This window comes from Epinephelus lanceolatus, chromosome 20 (genome assembly GCF_041903045.1).
Source record: "Epinephelus lanceolatus isolate andai-2023 chromosome 20, ASM4190304v1, whole genome shotgun sequence".
NCBI lineage: Eukaryota > Metazoa > Chordata > Actinopteri > Perciformes > Serranidae > Epinephelus > Epinephelus lanceolatus.
The window spans coordinates 27,228,522-27,242,720 of record NC_135753.1 but is presented as its reverse complement, the minus strand read 5'-3'; the positions used below and the strand labels follow the sequence as shown (position 1 = coordinate 27,242,720).

Here is a 14,199-nt window from a genome sequence, read left to right as displayed (position 1 = left end):
TAAATGTGTCCCCAAGTGGAGTCGCAAAAACCATCAAGCGCTACAACGAAACTGGCACACATGAGGACCGACCCAGGAAAGGAAGACCAAGAGTCACCTCTGCTTCTGAGGATAAGTTCATCCGAGTCACCAGCCTCAGAAATCGCAAGTTAACAGCAGCTCAGATCAGAGACCAGATGAATGCCACACAGAGTTCTAGCAGCAGACCCATCTCTAGAACAACTGTTAAGAGGAGACTGCGTGAATCAGGCCTTCATGGTCAAATAGCTGCTAGCAAACCACTGCTAAGGAGAGGCAACAAGCAGAAGAGATTTGTTTGGGCCAAGAAACACAAGGAATGGACATTAGACCAGTGGAAATCTGTGCTTTGGTCTGATGAGTCCAAATTTGAGATCTTTGGTTCCAACCGCTGTGTCATTGTGAGACGCAGAAAAGGTGAACGGATGGATTCCACATGCCTGGTTCCCACTGTGAAGCATGGAGGAGGAGGTGTGATGGTGTGGGGGTGTTTTGCTGGTGACACTGTTGGGGATTTATTCAAAATTGAAGGCACACTGAACCAGCATGGCTACCACAGCATCCTGCAGCGACATGCCATCCCATCCAGTTTGCGTTTAGTTGGACGATCATTTATTTTTCAACAGGACAATGACCCCAAACACACCTCCAGGCTGTGTAAGGGCTATTTGACCAAGAAGGAGAGTGATGGAGTGCTGCGGCAGATGACCTGGCCTCCACAGTCACCGGACCTGAACCCAATCGAGATGGTTTGGGGTGAGCTGGACCGCAGAGTGAAGGCAAAGGGGCCAACAAGTGCTAAACACCTCTGGGAACTCCTTCAAGACTGTTGGAAAACCATTTCAGGTGACTACCTCTTGAAGCTCATGGAGAGAATGCCAAGAGTGTGCAAAGCAGTAATCAGAGCAAAGGGTGGCTATTTTGAAGAAACTAGAATATAAAACATGTTTTCAGTTATTTCACCTTTTTTTGTTAAGTACATAACTCCACATGTGTTGATTCATAGTTTTGATGCCTTCAGTGAGAATCTACAATGTAAATAGTCATGAAAATAAAGAAAACGCATTGAATGAGAAGGTGTGTCCAAACTTTTGGCCTGTACTGTATGTCCCGTTAAGTTTACGATGTATACATGCAATCCTTCGTCTTACCTGTTTACCTGTGCATTATTTCTTGTGTGTGTTTGTCTTTCAGGACTGTGAGGTGCTCGATGCAGAGTCGAAGCGATTTGAGGACCTGGAGTTCCAGCAACTGGAGAAAGAGAGCAGGCAAGACGAGGAGAAGGAGACCCACACGCAACAGCTTCTCCGGGAAATCGCAGACTTCCAGCGGAGCACTGTCACTCGCAAGGTATCGACTGTCTGTCTGTCTATTTGTTTTGAATCCAACCTATGGAAATATGTATACTGTACAATATCATGTTTTATTTACAATCCAGAATAAGTTAAAAATCCATTAAAATAAAAACCTAACCATATTTTTGCTGATGTGCAGCCTTTTCGAATTTTCTAAGATGTACTGGTTTGTTGTGAAACACCTAATTTCTACACACTGAACCTTTTAAGATGAATCTCTGTTTAAAATGGTCTGAAAGCATACAAAATTATTTCATGTAGTAGCTTTGGCACTAGTTTGATAAGTGAGCTAGAAACACGTAACAGGCTTGTTTTGCTGTACCTTCAGGAGCGACTGTTAACTCTGAAGAAACAGGCAGCGCAGATTACCCAGCAGGCTCAGCGAGAGAAGGAGAGTTTCCTGAAGGAGAGGAGCACCCTCGAAGCAATGCTGCAAAGGGTACGAAGCTGTCCGTGTTTGTGTGTGTTTGCATGTGGCTGTCCTGGCTTCTGTGTATGAATATAAAGAATGAATAATGAAGAAGAAGTTTATTTTGTTTTCAAAATTGATTGCTGTTTCATTTGTTTCCTTTTTCTGTCTCTTAGGAGAAGGAAAATCTCGCTATGCTGGAAAGAAAATATGCAGACTTCACTGGTGGCCGAAGTTTCACTTTAAGGGAGGTAGGTTTGATTGACAGCTGTCAGACAAGAAACTGAAGACTGTTTTTCTCTTTGAACTCCTTCAGACTCTTAGAGTAGGCAGGACTCTCCTCATTTTTAATGGTTGGGGTTTCCTCCTCTGCTAGGATACAGCCTCTCTGGCTGATGTGTGTCAGTCTTTTAGCGACCGATGCTGTGACACCACCTCTGCCACAATTTCTCCTCTTCCAAGCAACTTATGCACCCTGTCATCCCTCCTTTCCTCTATTTCTCTCAAGAATGCAGAGGTACTTTTGTCTTGTTTTACTAATATATCGCTTTCTGTTTTCCTCTTTGTCCAGACAGTAAAGCCATACCATCCTTCCTTTGTTCTGTCCTTGTGGTTCCTTCTTTTTCCCCTTTCAGTCTCTTGTTGTAACTGCCAGTCACTGCAATGCAGGAAAGAAAGACGTTACAGAAATTTAAGCAGAGACCTATTTCATTACTTCTGTGCACAGCTTATACTCACATGTATTAATACTCAGGTAACCTTGTAACAGTGTCTATTGTCTTGTGTACTTCACCCAATGAATGTTAACAGTTCAGTGTCTGTGTAACTTCTAAGTGATGAGACTTTTTGTTCTGTTTTTGCTTTGAAACTGCTAAAATCACCACCAAATTCTGCATCACTCTCACAACTAATATTCAAGTTTGTCATTAATATGGCTGACTCACTTCATGCTATGCCTCACGCCTTCTCTCTCCACATGACACTTTCCAGGGCTATGTCACAGTCAGTGAAATCAATGAGCTTTACTCACAGCTTGGGGGGGACCCTAATCCCGTCCATGCCCCCACACTGGCCAATGCCTCCCCTGAGTCCGAGGCAAACTTGTCCCCTGACGACGACAGCCCCAAACCACCGGAGGATGAGGTGTGTGTAGTGGTGTTAAGGGTTTCCGTATGTAGTACGCGGACGTAGTTGATGCAAAGTGTGTGTGTGTGTGTGTGTGTGTGTGTGTGTGTTTATGAGAGTGTTGCTATTTTCCCTCCTTCTGCACCATTCCAGTTTTCTGACAATATTCCTTTCTTCTTTTCAAAGCTCTGTCATTCTTCCTCACCTGCCGACTGTCACTCCTCTTCTTCCTCTTCCTCCTCTTCCCATCTGTGTCCCCGCCCCCTCCCCAAAACACCCTCTGTGCACTGGCCAGAGAACATGGTGTCATATCGAGATCCCTCTCCCCTTCCTGACTCTCCCCCTCCTCCCCTTCCTGTCAAAAAACACCGACACCAACACAGGCAGGTAATGTGTGTGTGTCTGTTGGTGTGTGTGTGTGTGTGTGTGTGTGTGTGTGTGTGTGTGTGTGTGCACATCAGCAACTTTTTGTTTGTTTGTTTTTGTGTGACAATGTGTAGAAACCAGATGCACATTTTACACAATTCTTTTGATGAATGTTGATTGTAAAAGGTGATTTATAATTGTTCAGGTTGTAGTTAACTTATAGTGCACGATAAGTAATGCTGATCCTCTTTCTATCCCATCCCTTCTCATACACATATGAATAAATGAGTATTTATTCATATGGCTGAAATAAATCACTATGGACTGAAGAATTGTGGTATGCATTTTGTTTTGTTACAGTGTCTTTTTTGATTTACAAAGGTAAAAGTACAAAATATTAAGTCCAACACATTGCAACTTAAAGTCATTACATTTTCATTAAAGAATTGGGACAATGTTATATAACCAAAAATGAAATTAGATCATTTTTATCATTCATTTGATTCAGAATGGATGGCAATGATGAATAATTGATAATCAATTAACAGTGTACACCTCCTCCCTCTGTTGTGGTGTGTATGTTTGATCAGCATTTCCGTTTGCTGGAAGAGAGGAAGAGGTCAGAGAGAGAAGGTGGCTCCCATCTAAGTGACACATTGCCCAGGAAGAAAACCACACCCATCATGACCCCCCAGTTCACATGTGCAACGCTGGGACGCAGCTTTCCCACCAAGGTACGCATACATATAGATGGTCATGGTCATGTATGCATAATAAATGAAATAATTCAGTACAAAGTTATAGATGTCATACTTTCTCTTGGTCTATCTGTAGCTTATTTTCTCAAATTTGGTATTGAGTTGTGTAATGTATTATAAATATTGTGTAAATACTGTAATTTTTATTTTCGAATTGCTAATACATGTAAGTAAAAACATCTGGTCTCATCTTGGTTGTTTACAGTCCCATCATCCCCTGGTACAGAGCACAAGTTGTGGCAGCATTCTTCCAAGAATTTTCTCCTTATCCAACAAGGAAAATGAATCTCGACGTCTGCATAAAGGTACACACACATCCACAAGGACACTTGCTCAGAAACCACTAATACAGATGAAGAGAGTACGTGTAGGTGCACAGATATATGTAACTCCACTTGTAAAGACTATCTTCATTGTTTTCATTATTCTCTTATTATTATTCATGTCTGTACTTGTAAGATCAAACACACTCATCTCTGGGTTATCACATGAAAATACACCTAATATGGTAGCATCTATCCTGGTTACGGGTTTTGTGTGTGGGCGTGCACCTGATTGTGTTTTGTCGGATCACAAAGTTTCTCATTTGTTTATCTGTCAGTGGAGATAGTGCAGGAATGTAAATGGAGGAGGGCTGCTCCAGTAAGTGTGTTTGTGCACGTGAGCGTTCAGCAGAGGTGGTGGTTTGAGTTTGAACAGTTAGAAAATGGTTAATTTGTTAGAAGTGTTACAAAAGACGCACTTAGAGGTAGGTTTGTACTAATTAAATTTCCTGCCACAACTGTCAACCAGCCATTTCCCATCATTAAGATCACTCATTAGAGTCTAATCCTTGTGCCCTCTGTTTAGATGTGTGCTGACATGTGGTTTTGAACACAGATATAGCTGCTGAAAGATGAAGGATGGTCCGTTACCTCAAGGACCCTGTGCCTTTCTTCCATGTCAGCTTTGACGTGCGTATGGTTTTAGTATTGTGAATGAAAATGTAGTTCCTTATGTGCAAAGTAACTACATGCAACAACCAACTTTGATTATTTATAGATGACTCTTTCATAACTACACTTATCTAAGATGGAAATCCCCAAAATCAGTTTTATTCACGTATAATTTTAGAGTAGTGTGTGTGTGTGTGTGTGCCTTGTCCTATAATAGCACTGCTGTTTTTCCCGGACACTGGTTTGTGTATTTGGTCCCTCAGTCCCTTTGGTCCCTTGATCTGGCTCATCAGATGGGTGGGTCTGCTGCATGGGGCAGATGGTATCAGGTTTTTTGTGTGTATGTGTTTCTTCCTGTACCCAGGGGCCGAGTTTGTCTTTCTTAAGAGTATCCGCACCATAATTTAGTTCCTATTTTCCCCTCTAATTCTGAGGACATCTCATTTTCTTTCCAGGTATTTTTGGACTGCCATAGTTACTTTTAGGACTCTGTGCTGCGTTTACTCATATTGGAAACCGCTTGTTTGTTTGTTTGTTTGTGATTCTCACTATCTGGACACATTTCAACAAGAGTAGATACACCAGTTAGGTGTGGATTTATTCTCGGCTGCACGTATACGAGCGTTCACAGTGGCGGGGCATTGTGATCCAAAATTGAAGCCACTGGGGCAAACTGTTGTCCCAGATGGAGTGACAGAGACAGGTACAGCACATTGCATGTGCACACATGCATTAGAATAATAGATTGTGTTAGTAACTACTGAAGCTGTTGTTTATTTCTCTTTCTGTGTTTGTGTGTCTCCAGGTCAGCCCGGCTCCCGAGCAGCCTCCCAGACCAATGTCTACCTCGATGCATTTGGGTACCGTGACAACCAGGCCTTTGACACAATGAGTGTGGATAGTACTGACTCCATTGAAACCAGCATCTCTGCTTGCTCACCTGATAATGTCTCCAGGTGAGTGTCGCTGGTGTGTCATGTGTGTGTGTGTGTGTACATATATGTCTGTGGATATTAATAGAAGTGACAGAAACAAAAAAGTGAAGTGTGTCATTTCTGCTGTAGGTGTAAAATAAGTCTAGCTTAAATATTTCTAAGTGAAGTATTTGCTGACCAACATCACTCACTGCGTCTTTCTATACTTTCTTTGTGTTTGTGCTTTTGTGTGTCCCTTTGAATGACAGAAAGGCTGGAAAGTTGAAATATGACAAGAGACAGACAGAAAATTGAAAACTTGAATACACAAAAATGTCCCTTTGTGTTCATAATGTGAAACATGGACTGTGGGGGGGGGTGAACAAAGAGCGTAGAAACTGAGTTAATGTAAAAAGTGTGTGGAGCTGCAAAGCAGAGGTTTCCCGCCTTTCATGGTCCCTCCTTGGAGAATTAGATGTGTAGAAGTGTGTGTGTTATATGAGTTAAGGGGGACTCTTGATTAGTGTTGGAAGGGTCAGGTTACGGAAGACAGAAAACATGAAGGTGTGTGTGTGTGTGTGGGTGTGTTTGTGTGAGTGTGTGTTCACAGTCAACCCCCTCAGGTTCAGATGAACTGAGCAAACCAGTATGAGTGAGGGGGCACATTTAGGGGTCCATCCCCCTTCTGGACTGAAACCATGTGTGCTCACTCTCCTTTTTACAGTGGTTGCATCTGTCTTTTGTCTCCCCTCCTCTTGTTTCTCTGAATGGTATGGTCTTGTGTCTGCAGAGAAATTTTGCACAGTCCCAAACCATTTGCAGATTGACCTCTCTGCATTGTAAGTTTTCCTGGAACAGGCTGCCTCTGTGATCCTCAGTATGGTTCCAGTTGGATTGTGTTGTACCGGCTTAGATCGGATTGGAAGGCGTGTGCGTTGGAACCTGAATCAGTGCTGGACAAACTAGTAGTTTTATGAAAGAAGTGGAGTTTTTTGTCGTCTTGTCAGTGATGTTTCCTGTTTTTTGGAGTGCTGGAGCAAGAGGAAGTAATCCAAATACTTGAATAATTAGATTTGAGCGTGGCTGGTCTACGATGACTATGAGTGCGATACCCTCTCATCGATTGAGGTAAGAGAACAGCAAAGAGATGGGAGGAAGAGAGGAAAGGATGGATGTTACAGTGAGGTTGGAGTTTGGTTAGATTCATGTTTATGTGAGTAGTTACAAAGAAACAGGGGATGTGTCATGTAAGATTAATTTGAGTCTAAATAAAAGTACAAGACTAAAATATGCAATATACAGCAGTCACAGATACAGATTCAAGTAAGTCTGCCTATTATATTTTTTAACGTTTGATTGTATGTTGATTTTCATTTCTGCCTAATGATATTTATAATGGAAGTGGATAAAAATTAACATGGTATGCAATCAACAGACTTCAGACAAATTCAGCAATACGTAAATCTGCAGTATTATGTTAAGGTTATGGCAGAATATAAAGTGAGAGCTGTGGTGATCTTCATATGAAAATGGCAACTGCTTATGAAAAAAATACCACAGAGCGGGAAAGCATTTTTTTTTTCTGCATGCTCTTTTTTTTCTCCTACATTTTTAATTCCCTTCCTCCCTCCAAGTCCTTTTTGAGATTACTTGGGGTACCCTGCTTCTGTCTTTTGCTCTCCCTTCCTTCCTGATTTGTTTAGACTGAGTCTAATGTGTACCATTCATCTTAACAATGTTGCGACATCATCACAGATCAACACTGGGTATCCATTTCCTCCTGGCTGCGGATAAGAGAGAGTGCGTGTGCGTGTGTGTTTGCATGTCAGAGAGAGAGAGAGAGAGAGAGAGAGAGAGAGAGAGAGAGAGAGAGAGAGAGAGAGAGAGAGAGAGAGAGAGAGAGAGAGAGAGAGAGAGAGAGAGAGAGAGAGAGAGAGAGAGAGAGAGAGAGAGAGAGAGAGAGAGAGAGAGAGAGAGAGAGAGAGAGAGAGAGAGAGAGAGAGAGAGAGAGAGAGAGAGAGAGAGAAAATGTTGAGAGAAAAATACAGTTAAATATGACAAACATAAACACAAATCTCTTCGCTGTGATGTCAGTCAGGAGTGTGTCATATGTTGTCCATCTGCAGTCAGGGAGACCTGACTCTGCCTGCTGTGCTGAACTAAAGACGGTGACACTGCAGAGCGTTAGAAAGTCTTTCAGAGAGACAGAGAGAGATGGTCTGATCCTTAGATTGCCTTGACATCCAGGCTTCCTTTCCTAATGGATTTCCTCTTTGAGTCAGCATGCACACTCACACACACACACTCACTCACACACACATACACACATAAACAGTGGATAATTGGGACTATTCTCAGGAGGCTTCAGCCTTTTTGCTGAAATGCTAAAAAAAAAACTGTGATTGTGTGTGTGTGTGTGTGTGTGTGTTCTCTCTGTACATTTGCATTATTACACTGAGGTTTAACACACACGAGGGGCTTGTTTCTCAAATGTGATTATGCTCTGTATTTAAAGGTATAAAATGCAGGATTGTCAGGTACTGTTCGTTAACACGCTCACCAGCGAAAGTGAATGTAAAAGCCAACTCCAGATTCACTTTAGTTTGGCTATTTGCCTCACCATATTTGTGTTTTTCCAGCACTGTGTCTCTTGGATGCCTGCTGCTTACAGTCTGGCACCTGGTCGCTACCTTTTAATAAAGCCCCGACCTCACCTGAGCGCTGTGGGGTTACACGTGCACAAGCATTAAAATAATAAGAGAATAAGACAATACAGGGTCACAGAGTCAGTGTGTCGAGCTTGCTGCTGGTGTAGCAGGTCTAATTAATTATCTTTGCAGCTGCTCAGCTTCATTACAGTTTCAGTGTATTTCAGGTTCAACCACATGACTGTTGATTTGTGGACGGTGTTTGTTTTCCCATGACTGTGTCAGTGATAGATTATACAGAAGATGTTGTACGTGTGTAGTTGATGTGTGTTGTATGTGTTTGTGTGGCACAGTGCCAGTACTTCAAATATGGCCAAGCTAGAGGAGATGGAGCGAATGCTGAGAGAAGCCCAGGCAGAGAAGAACCGCCTCCTGGAACACAAGGTCGGCACGAGATCAAATCCTGTTCATTATGAGTTCATGCTTTTGTTTTAACTGTTGTACAGTGTGTTAGTGGTACACGCAGGGTGAAAGTATTAATGCATTAATGTAAAGTTCTTTAGAGATGGCAAAAGTGTAAGTCTGTGAGTATGTGTGTGTTTGTGTGTTTTCAAACTTTACGACAACTTCAATTATCCATCAGGAGCAAGAGATGGAGGCTCGGAAGCAGGCGCTGGAGGAGGAGAGGAAAAGACGGGAGGATCTGGAGAAAAGGCTACAGGAAGAGACGAGCAGACGCCAGAAACTCATTGACCGTGAGGTGAAACTGCGAGAAAAACAGAGGGCACAGGTAAGAGGAATGAAAAACCAGGAGCATAAAAGATGTGTGTTTCAATCATAAACGTTAATTTATGATTTGAAAGTGTTTCTCAATTTGTGATGACCCAGCATGTACTTTAATCACCTGTAGACTCATATATCAAATTGTGTGAGCCTTTATGGGACCAGTGAAGCATTATGAGAAGACTAATTAAGCTTTCTCTAAACAAGAAGAGAGATTTGTCATGCTGTAATTGTTCCAAAAGATTGTTTTGAACTTGATGTCACATTTTCAGGGAACTCAACTTTTATTCTTTTGACAAAGCATTCAATTATTTTTCTATAGCTACAGTTTGTACATTTCATGCATACTTTGCTCTCTCTGTATGGTTTCAATCATGTCCATGCTGACAGTTCTTAGTATAAGCTTCATCCATCATCCTCTGTTCTGTTGCCCGGACCATCAACTGCTGGCAGCAGAAGAAAGAAAACTTAAATCCATCTAACATATGATATAGATTTACATGATTTGTATGAATTATATAAACACATTAGAAATACATCATTGTTATTACTTAACCAAGTCCCTCTCCTTTCCAATGAACCTATTCACTCTTTTCTCTCCAGTCCCGGCCGCTCACACGGTACCTGCCGGTGCGGAAGGACGATTTTGACTTGCGGGCTCACATTGAGTCGGCGGGCCACAGCGCGGACACATGCTTCCACTTGTCCATCTCTGAAAAGACCTGTCGTGGGTACTTGATCAAAATGGGAGGCAAAATCAAAACATGGAAGAAACGCTGGTTTGTCTTTGACCGCAACCGACGCACGCTGTCCTACTATTCAGGTATGGCAGAAGATGCACATGCAGACACTAAAACTACTACATAAGATGCAAATACACACATACGTGCACAGAGTATCCAGAGCATCATCACTTGTATTTCCTATATTTTACGTGCATTTGAAATATGAATCAATACGTTAAAACAAAACTGAACACCCTACAGTACATTCACACATATTGTTTATGTCATAACCTCTGTTGTGTCTTCTGTAGACAAGCATGAAGCCAAGCTGAAAGGAGTCATCTACTTCCAAGCAATTGAAGAAGTGTATTATGATCACTTGAAGAATGCACATAAGGTATGTGTATATGTTGCTACAAACATGATGTGTGCAAATCACTCATATCTTGAAAAGTATGAATTATTATCTTCTAATTTACTTGTAAAATTATTCTTTACGTCTCCCTGTCTGTCTCCCACTCACCATTTATCATCCACCATCTCCCTTCTGTGTTTTTTGTTCCATCCTTGACTGGCTCCTCCCTCCTTTCACCTTCCTTCCTCTCCCTCAGAGCCCAAACCCTTCCCTCACCTTCAGTGTAAAGACTCATGACAGAATCTACTACATGGTTGCTCCCTCTCCTGAGGCCATGAGGATCTGGATGGATGTGATCGTCACAGGCGCTGAGGGATACACCCAGTTCATGGTGTAGTGAAGGAGCAGGATATGCCAGCATGTTGCGACTCATTGTGGCTTTAAAGTTTCTATTACTTTTTTTATTCTTGGACTTTTCAAGTGTCTGAATGGATATTATTGTCATCTATGCTGAAGAACGAACGCAGTTTCTGTTGTGTAGAGACGGCAGCCTCGAGTTACTCAAGATAATATGCAATATTTTATCCACCTCATTTACAAGATGGTCAGGGTTTACGATCATATGGGCAGATACAAGAGGATCGTTTGAACATTTTTAGGCTATGGTGCACCACCACCGTGCCTTGGAGTGACTTCAGGTGTACCTCAAGGTTTTGTTTTAGTGTAAGGGACATAATTGTTAAAAATTATATTTTAAATAAGCTTATTGTCTTCAGAGAAGAGCAGGCTGTTACTCAGCAGCTCTGTTTTTGCCATAAGAAGCTCTGTAGAAAAGATTTTTAATGTGGATGTAATGTTGGAAAAATTGATGTGGAGTGAACCAGTTATTAACATCAACTAGGAATATGTAACCGTAGTTATGATTAAAGAAATGACGCAAAAGCCTCCACAATCTTAATATGACACGGAAGAACAAGGTCAATTGAATCATTTTTAGACAAATCCCCGTGTACAGAATAAATAGTGCATATTAATTTAGTAAAAGTAGTTGAGTAAATGTATTTTCATTTTGAACTTTTATCATCTTGATTTAATTTCATGTATCATTACTGTGGCATTCTCAGGTCTTAACTGTGTGCATGGATGTGCATGTGTGCATCATATGATCATGTGTGATTTTAAAACACGTGCTAAGAAGTGCCTGTTTTGTGTGCATACTCTTTTTAACCACGAGCTTCTGATGTAGCTCCAAGGTGCTATTCTTACATGGTGAGTGACACTAATGATCCAGGCCACACCATCACACAAAAGATTTCAGTTTGGGTGTGATTATGCACTCAACAAGGTTATAATAAGTCTCCTGTGCTTGGTTTACAGTCATGTCACCACAGGCTCAGAAATGAAGCTCTGTTAAAACAGTGTCAGGCTTGTTATGTTCCAGAATTATGAGTTAGTCAAATGAGCACGAGGAATAAGGACTGTTGCCAAGGCATTATATTGTGGTATTTGTACATTTTGTTTCTAAGTTGTAGTTAGTTTTAAAATAGTGAGGACAGTTAAAACTCATTGTTGACACAAAACTCCCATTTGTGCCTATTTTTTAAACCATATTTTGTGTGACAGTATTTTGACATGCATATTATCTATATTTGTAAGAGCGACGTGTATCTATATACAATGCCAAACTGTCTGTGGGGAGAAAACACACCAATGTGGAAACATGGTCCAGAGTGGTTTTGTTAGAAATAGCCTCTGTAGGATGAAGTCGTGTTTTGAGATGTCAGGCAGGAAGAATCTATGGTACAGGCACTCACTGAAGACGCCTTGAGTCATGAAAACTGACTGATTATTGTGCTGCTTTGGTCCACTAGCTTTCATCGCATTGCTTTTATTACCACTAATTCAGTGTTTTAAGTTCAACGGACAATTCCACATTGATCATTAAAGCTGCTTTTATACTCTCTATCATACTCCATCGTACTCCATCGTGATTCAGTCTACTAATCAGTGCATTTATCACCTTGTCGCTCAGCATCACTTTTGTTCATTGACCAAAGTACATGTTTCTGTGGTATAATGTATATGTGCTTTTTTGCTTTGGCTTTTCTTTGTTCAGTACAATGAGATCAAAATGGCGTCTGTTTTTTCATGACAAGCACATGGTTGTTTTCCAACTAAAAGAGGCTGTTTCAGTGGAAGCTGTCATGAGCTTAAATTTTCCTGTGTTTTTATAAATATTTTTTTATGTTGATCCTACTGTATTTATGCCTTTACCAATGCATGTATCTTAATTTTGTATTTCCATATGAATAATAAAAAAATATATATTTTACCTAGTTTATTAAGTCTGTAGAGCAGGTATAAAACTGGCTTTGACATCAACATAGTAATTACTGATTACAGGAATGACGTGTAACATTCAGTCAGTTATATACTCCAGAACCACACACCTCAGGTGCCATCGCTTGAGGTGCATGTTACATTTTAACCAGTGTGTCAAATGTGTAACATCTATGAAATACCAGATGAGTCAGTCAACTTTCTTAAACATTCAGAATAACTTTAAACAAAACCACTGTAAATGTGTTAAACTACAATGATATGGATAACTAATGCAGGGTTAGAAGCTTTTTCTTATATTTAATTCTTAGTAACAAAAAAAAAACAACAGTAAATATACAAGTAGACTAAATAATCATTTTGCATCTTTTATTGAGCCTCAACCCCATTTATTTACAAGTCAGATATTTTCTGGCGCTCCCGAGAGGTGCACGCGCAGCTCGGCCCAACACCTGTAACTTTTTCCGCACCTGTAAAATAAAAGCACATTTACATAAAGGAGAGCACGCTTATATATCCCTTGTCCAACTTTGACCTTTTCACGTCTCCCGAAAATGTGTCAACAAGACGAACAACATCTGCATTTGTAAACTTGGGCAAAGATATAAGTAACTGGGAGAGAGTGCGCTGTCCAGGCTCCATAGTAACAGTTCACACAGCAATAGATCGTAGCGGCACATACGAAAGTAGTGACCGGAACTGAGGATTCCCAGCTTCCGGTCACGGCAACAATTTTGTGAAATAAGACTATTCATAGTGCTAATTTCTGGTTTGTTTTATTGAAATACAGTAACTAGCACGAGTACTCACAAAGTATGTAGGTAACATGGAGACTCGCGTTTCTTTCGTCGGCTCCTTTTACCCGGTCCGTGGGTCCCGGTGGGCCGATAGGCCGTAACATGTTTGTAACGTTACATTTGAACTAGTCCAAGCCGGCCAAGTGCTTGCAGTCATATTCCAGCAGTAAGCGCTTTTTGATATTTACATGAATGGCACAACACCTGTAACTTTTTTAGCACAAATAAAAGCATATTTACATAAAGGAGAACACACTCCATACATGTCACACACAACAGAAGTAGTGACGTCACTGCGATTCGAGCGCATGCGCAAATGTGCGAATGTGCTCTGAAGTGTCATACAGGGCGTTCTAGAATCTAGAACGCCCTGTATGACACTTCAGAGCACAGAGAGAAAGTTTGTAAATAGGATTTCGTCGTAACTACAAACTGACCTGTGTAGGATTTTTTTTAAAACGTCTACAATCGTTTGAAAATCCGTTAACAGAGACAATATGTCTGATAGTGAGGTCGTCGGTGAGGTAGGTGAGTTTCATCGCCTCTGCTTGTCTCCACAAGAGGCCACTGAGAATGTTAGTATGTCAGTACCAGCAAGTTCAAGTGACAGCCCTGGAGACATTATGGAGGAGGAGATGACAGCCATGGAATCGATGAGGGGAGCACTGCGT

At 41.2% G+C, this 14,199-nt stretch overlaps 1 protein-coding gene and 1 long non-coding RNA gene across 6 annotated transcripts in view; one reads left to right on the top strand and one right to left on the bottom strand.

Moving 5' to 3' along the window:
- Window positions 1-12,723, top strand: part of phldb2b (pleckstrin homology-like domain, family B, member 2b) — a 44,387-nt gene extending 31,664 nt beyond the window's left edge. For 4 of the 5 annotated variants that reach the window (XM_078162503.1, XM_033638706.2, XM_078162505.1 and 1 more), the window contains 12 exons: window positions 1,213-1,368; window positions 1,702-1,812; window positions 1,959-2,033; window positions 2,773-2,925; window positions 3,864-4,007; window positions 4,237-4,336; window positions 5,772-5,922; window positions 8,882-8,972; window positions 9,172-9,318; window positions 9,915-10,134; window positions 10,348-10,433; window positions 10,648-12,723. In XM_078162503.1, the coding sequence (XP_078018629.1) occupies window positions 1,213-1,368; window positions 1,702-1,812; window positions 1,959-2,033; window positions 2,773-2,925; window positions 3,864-4,007; window positions 4,237-4,336; window positions 5,772-5,922; window positions 8,882-8,972; window positions 9,172-9,318; window positions 9,915-10,134; window positions 10,348-10,433; window positions 10,648-10,788 (1,575 nt within the window). In that variant the 3' untranslated portion in view covers window positions 10,789-12,723. The remainder of the gene's footprint in view (window positions 1-1,212; window positions 1,369-1,701; window positions 1,813-1,958; window positions 2,034-2,772; window positions 2,926-3,863; window positions 4,008-4,236; window positions 4,337-5,771; window positions 5,923-8,881; window positions 8,973-9,171; window positions 9,319-9,914; window positions 10,135-10,347; window positions 10,434-10,647) is intronic. The other variant, XM_033638707.2, reaches the window with a different exon arrangement.
- Window positions 12,724-13,086: 363 nt separating this feature from the next.
- Window positions 13,087-13,811, bottom strand: LOC144458850 (uncharacterized). Its single transcript, XR_013488223.1, has 2 exons — window positions 13,542-13,811; window positions 13,087-13,201 (listed from the first exon to the last, which is right to left on the bottom strand). It is a non-coding gene; the product is annotated as an uncharacterized LOC144458850 (long non-coding RNA).
- Between the last annotated feature and the right edge of the window lie 388 nt (window positions 13,812-14,199).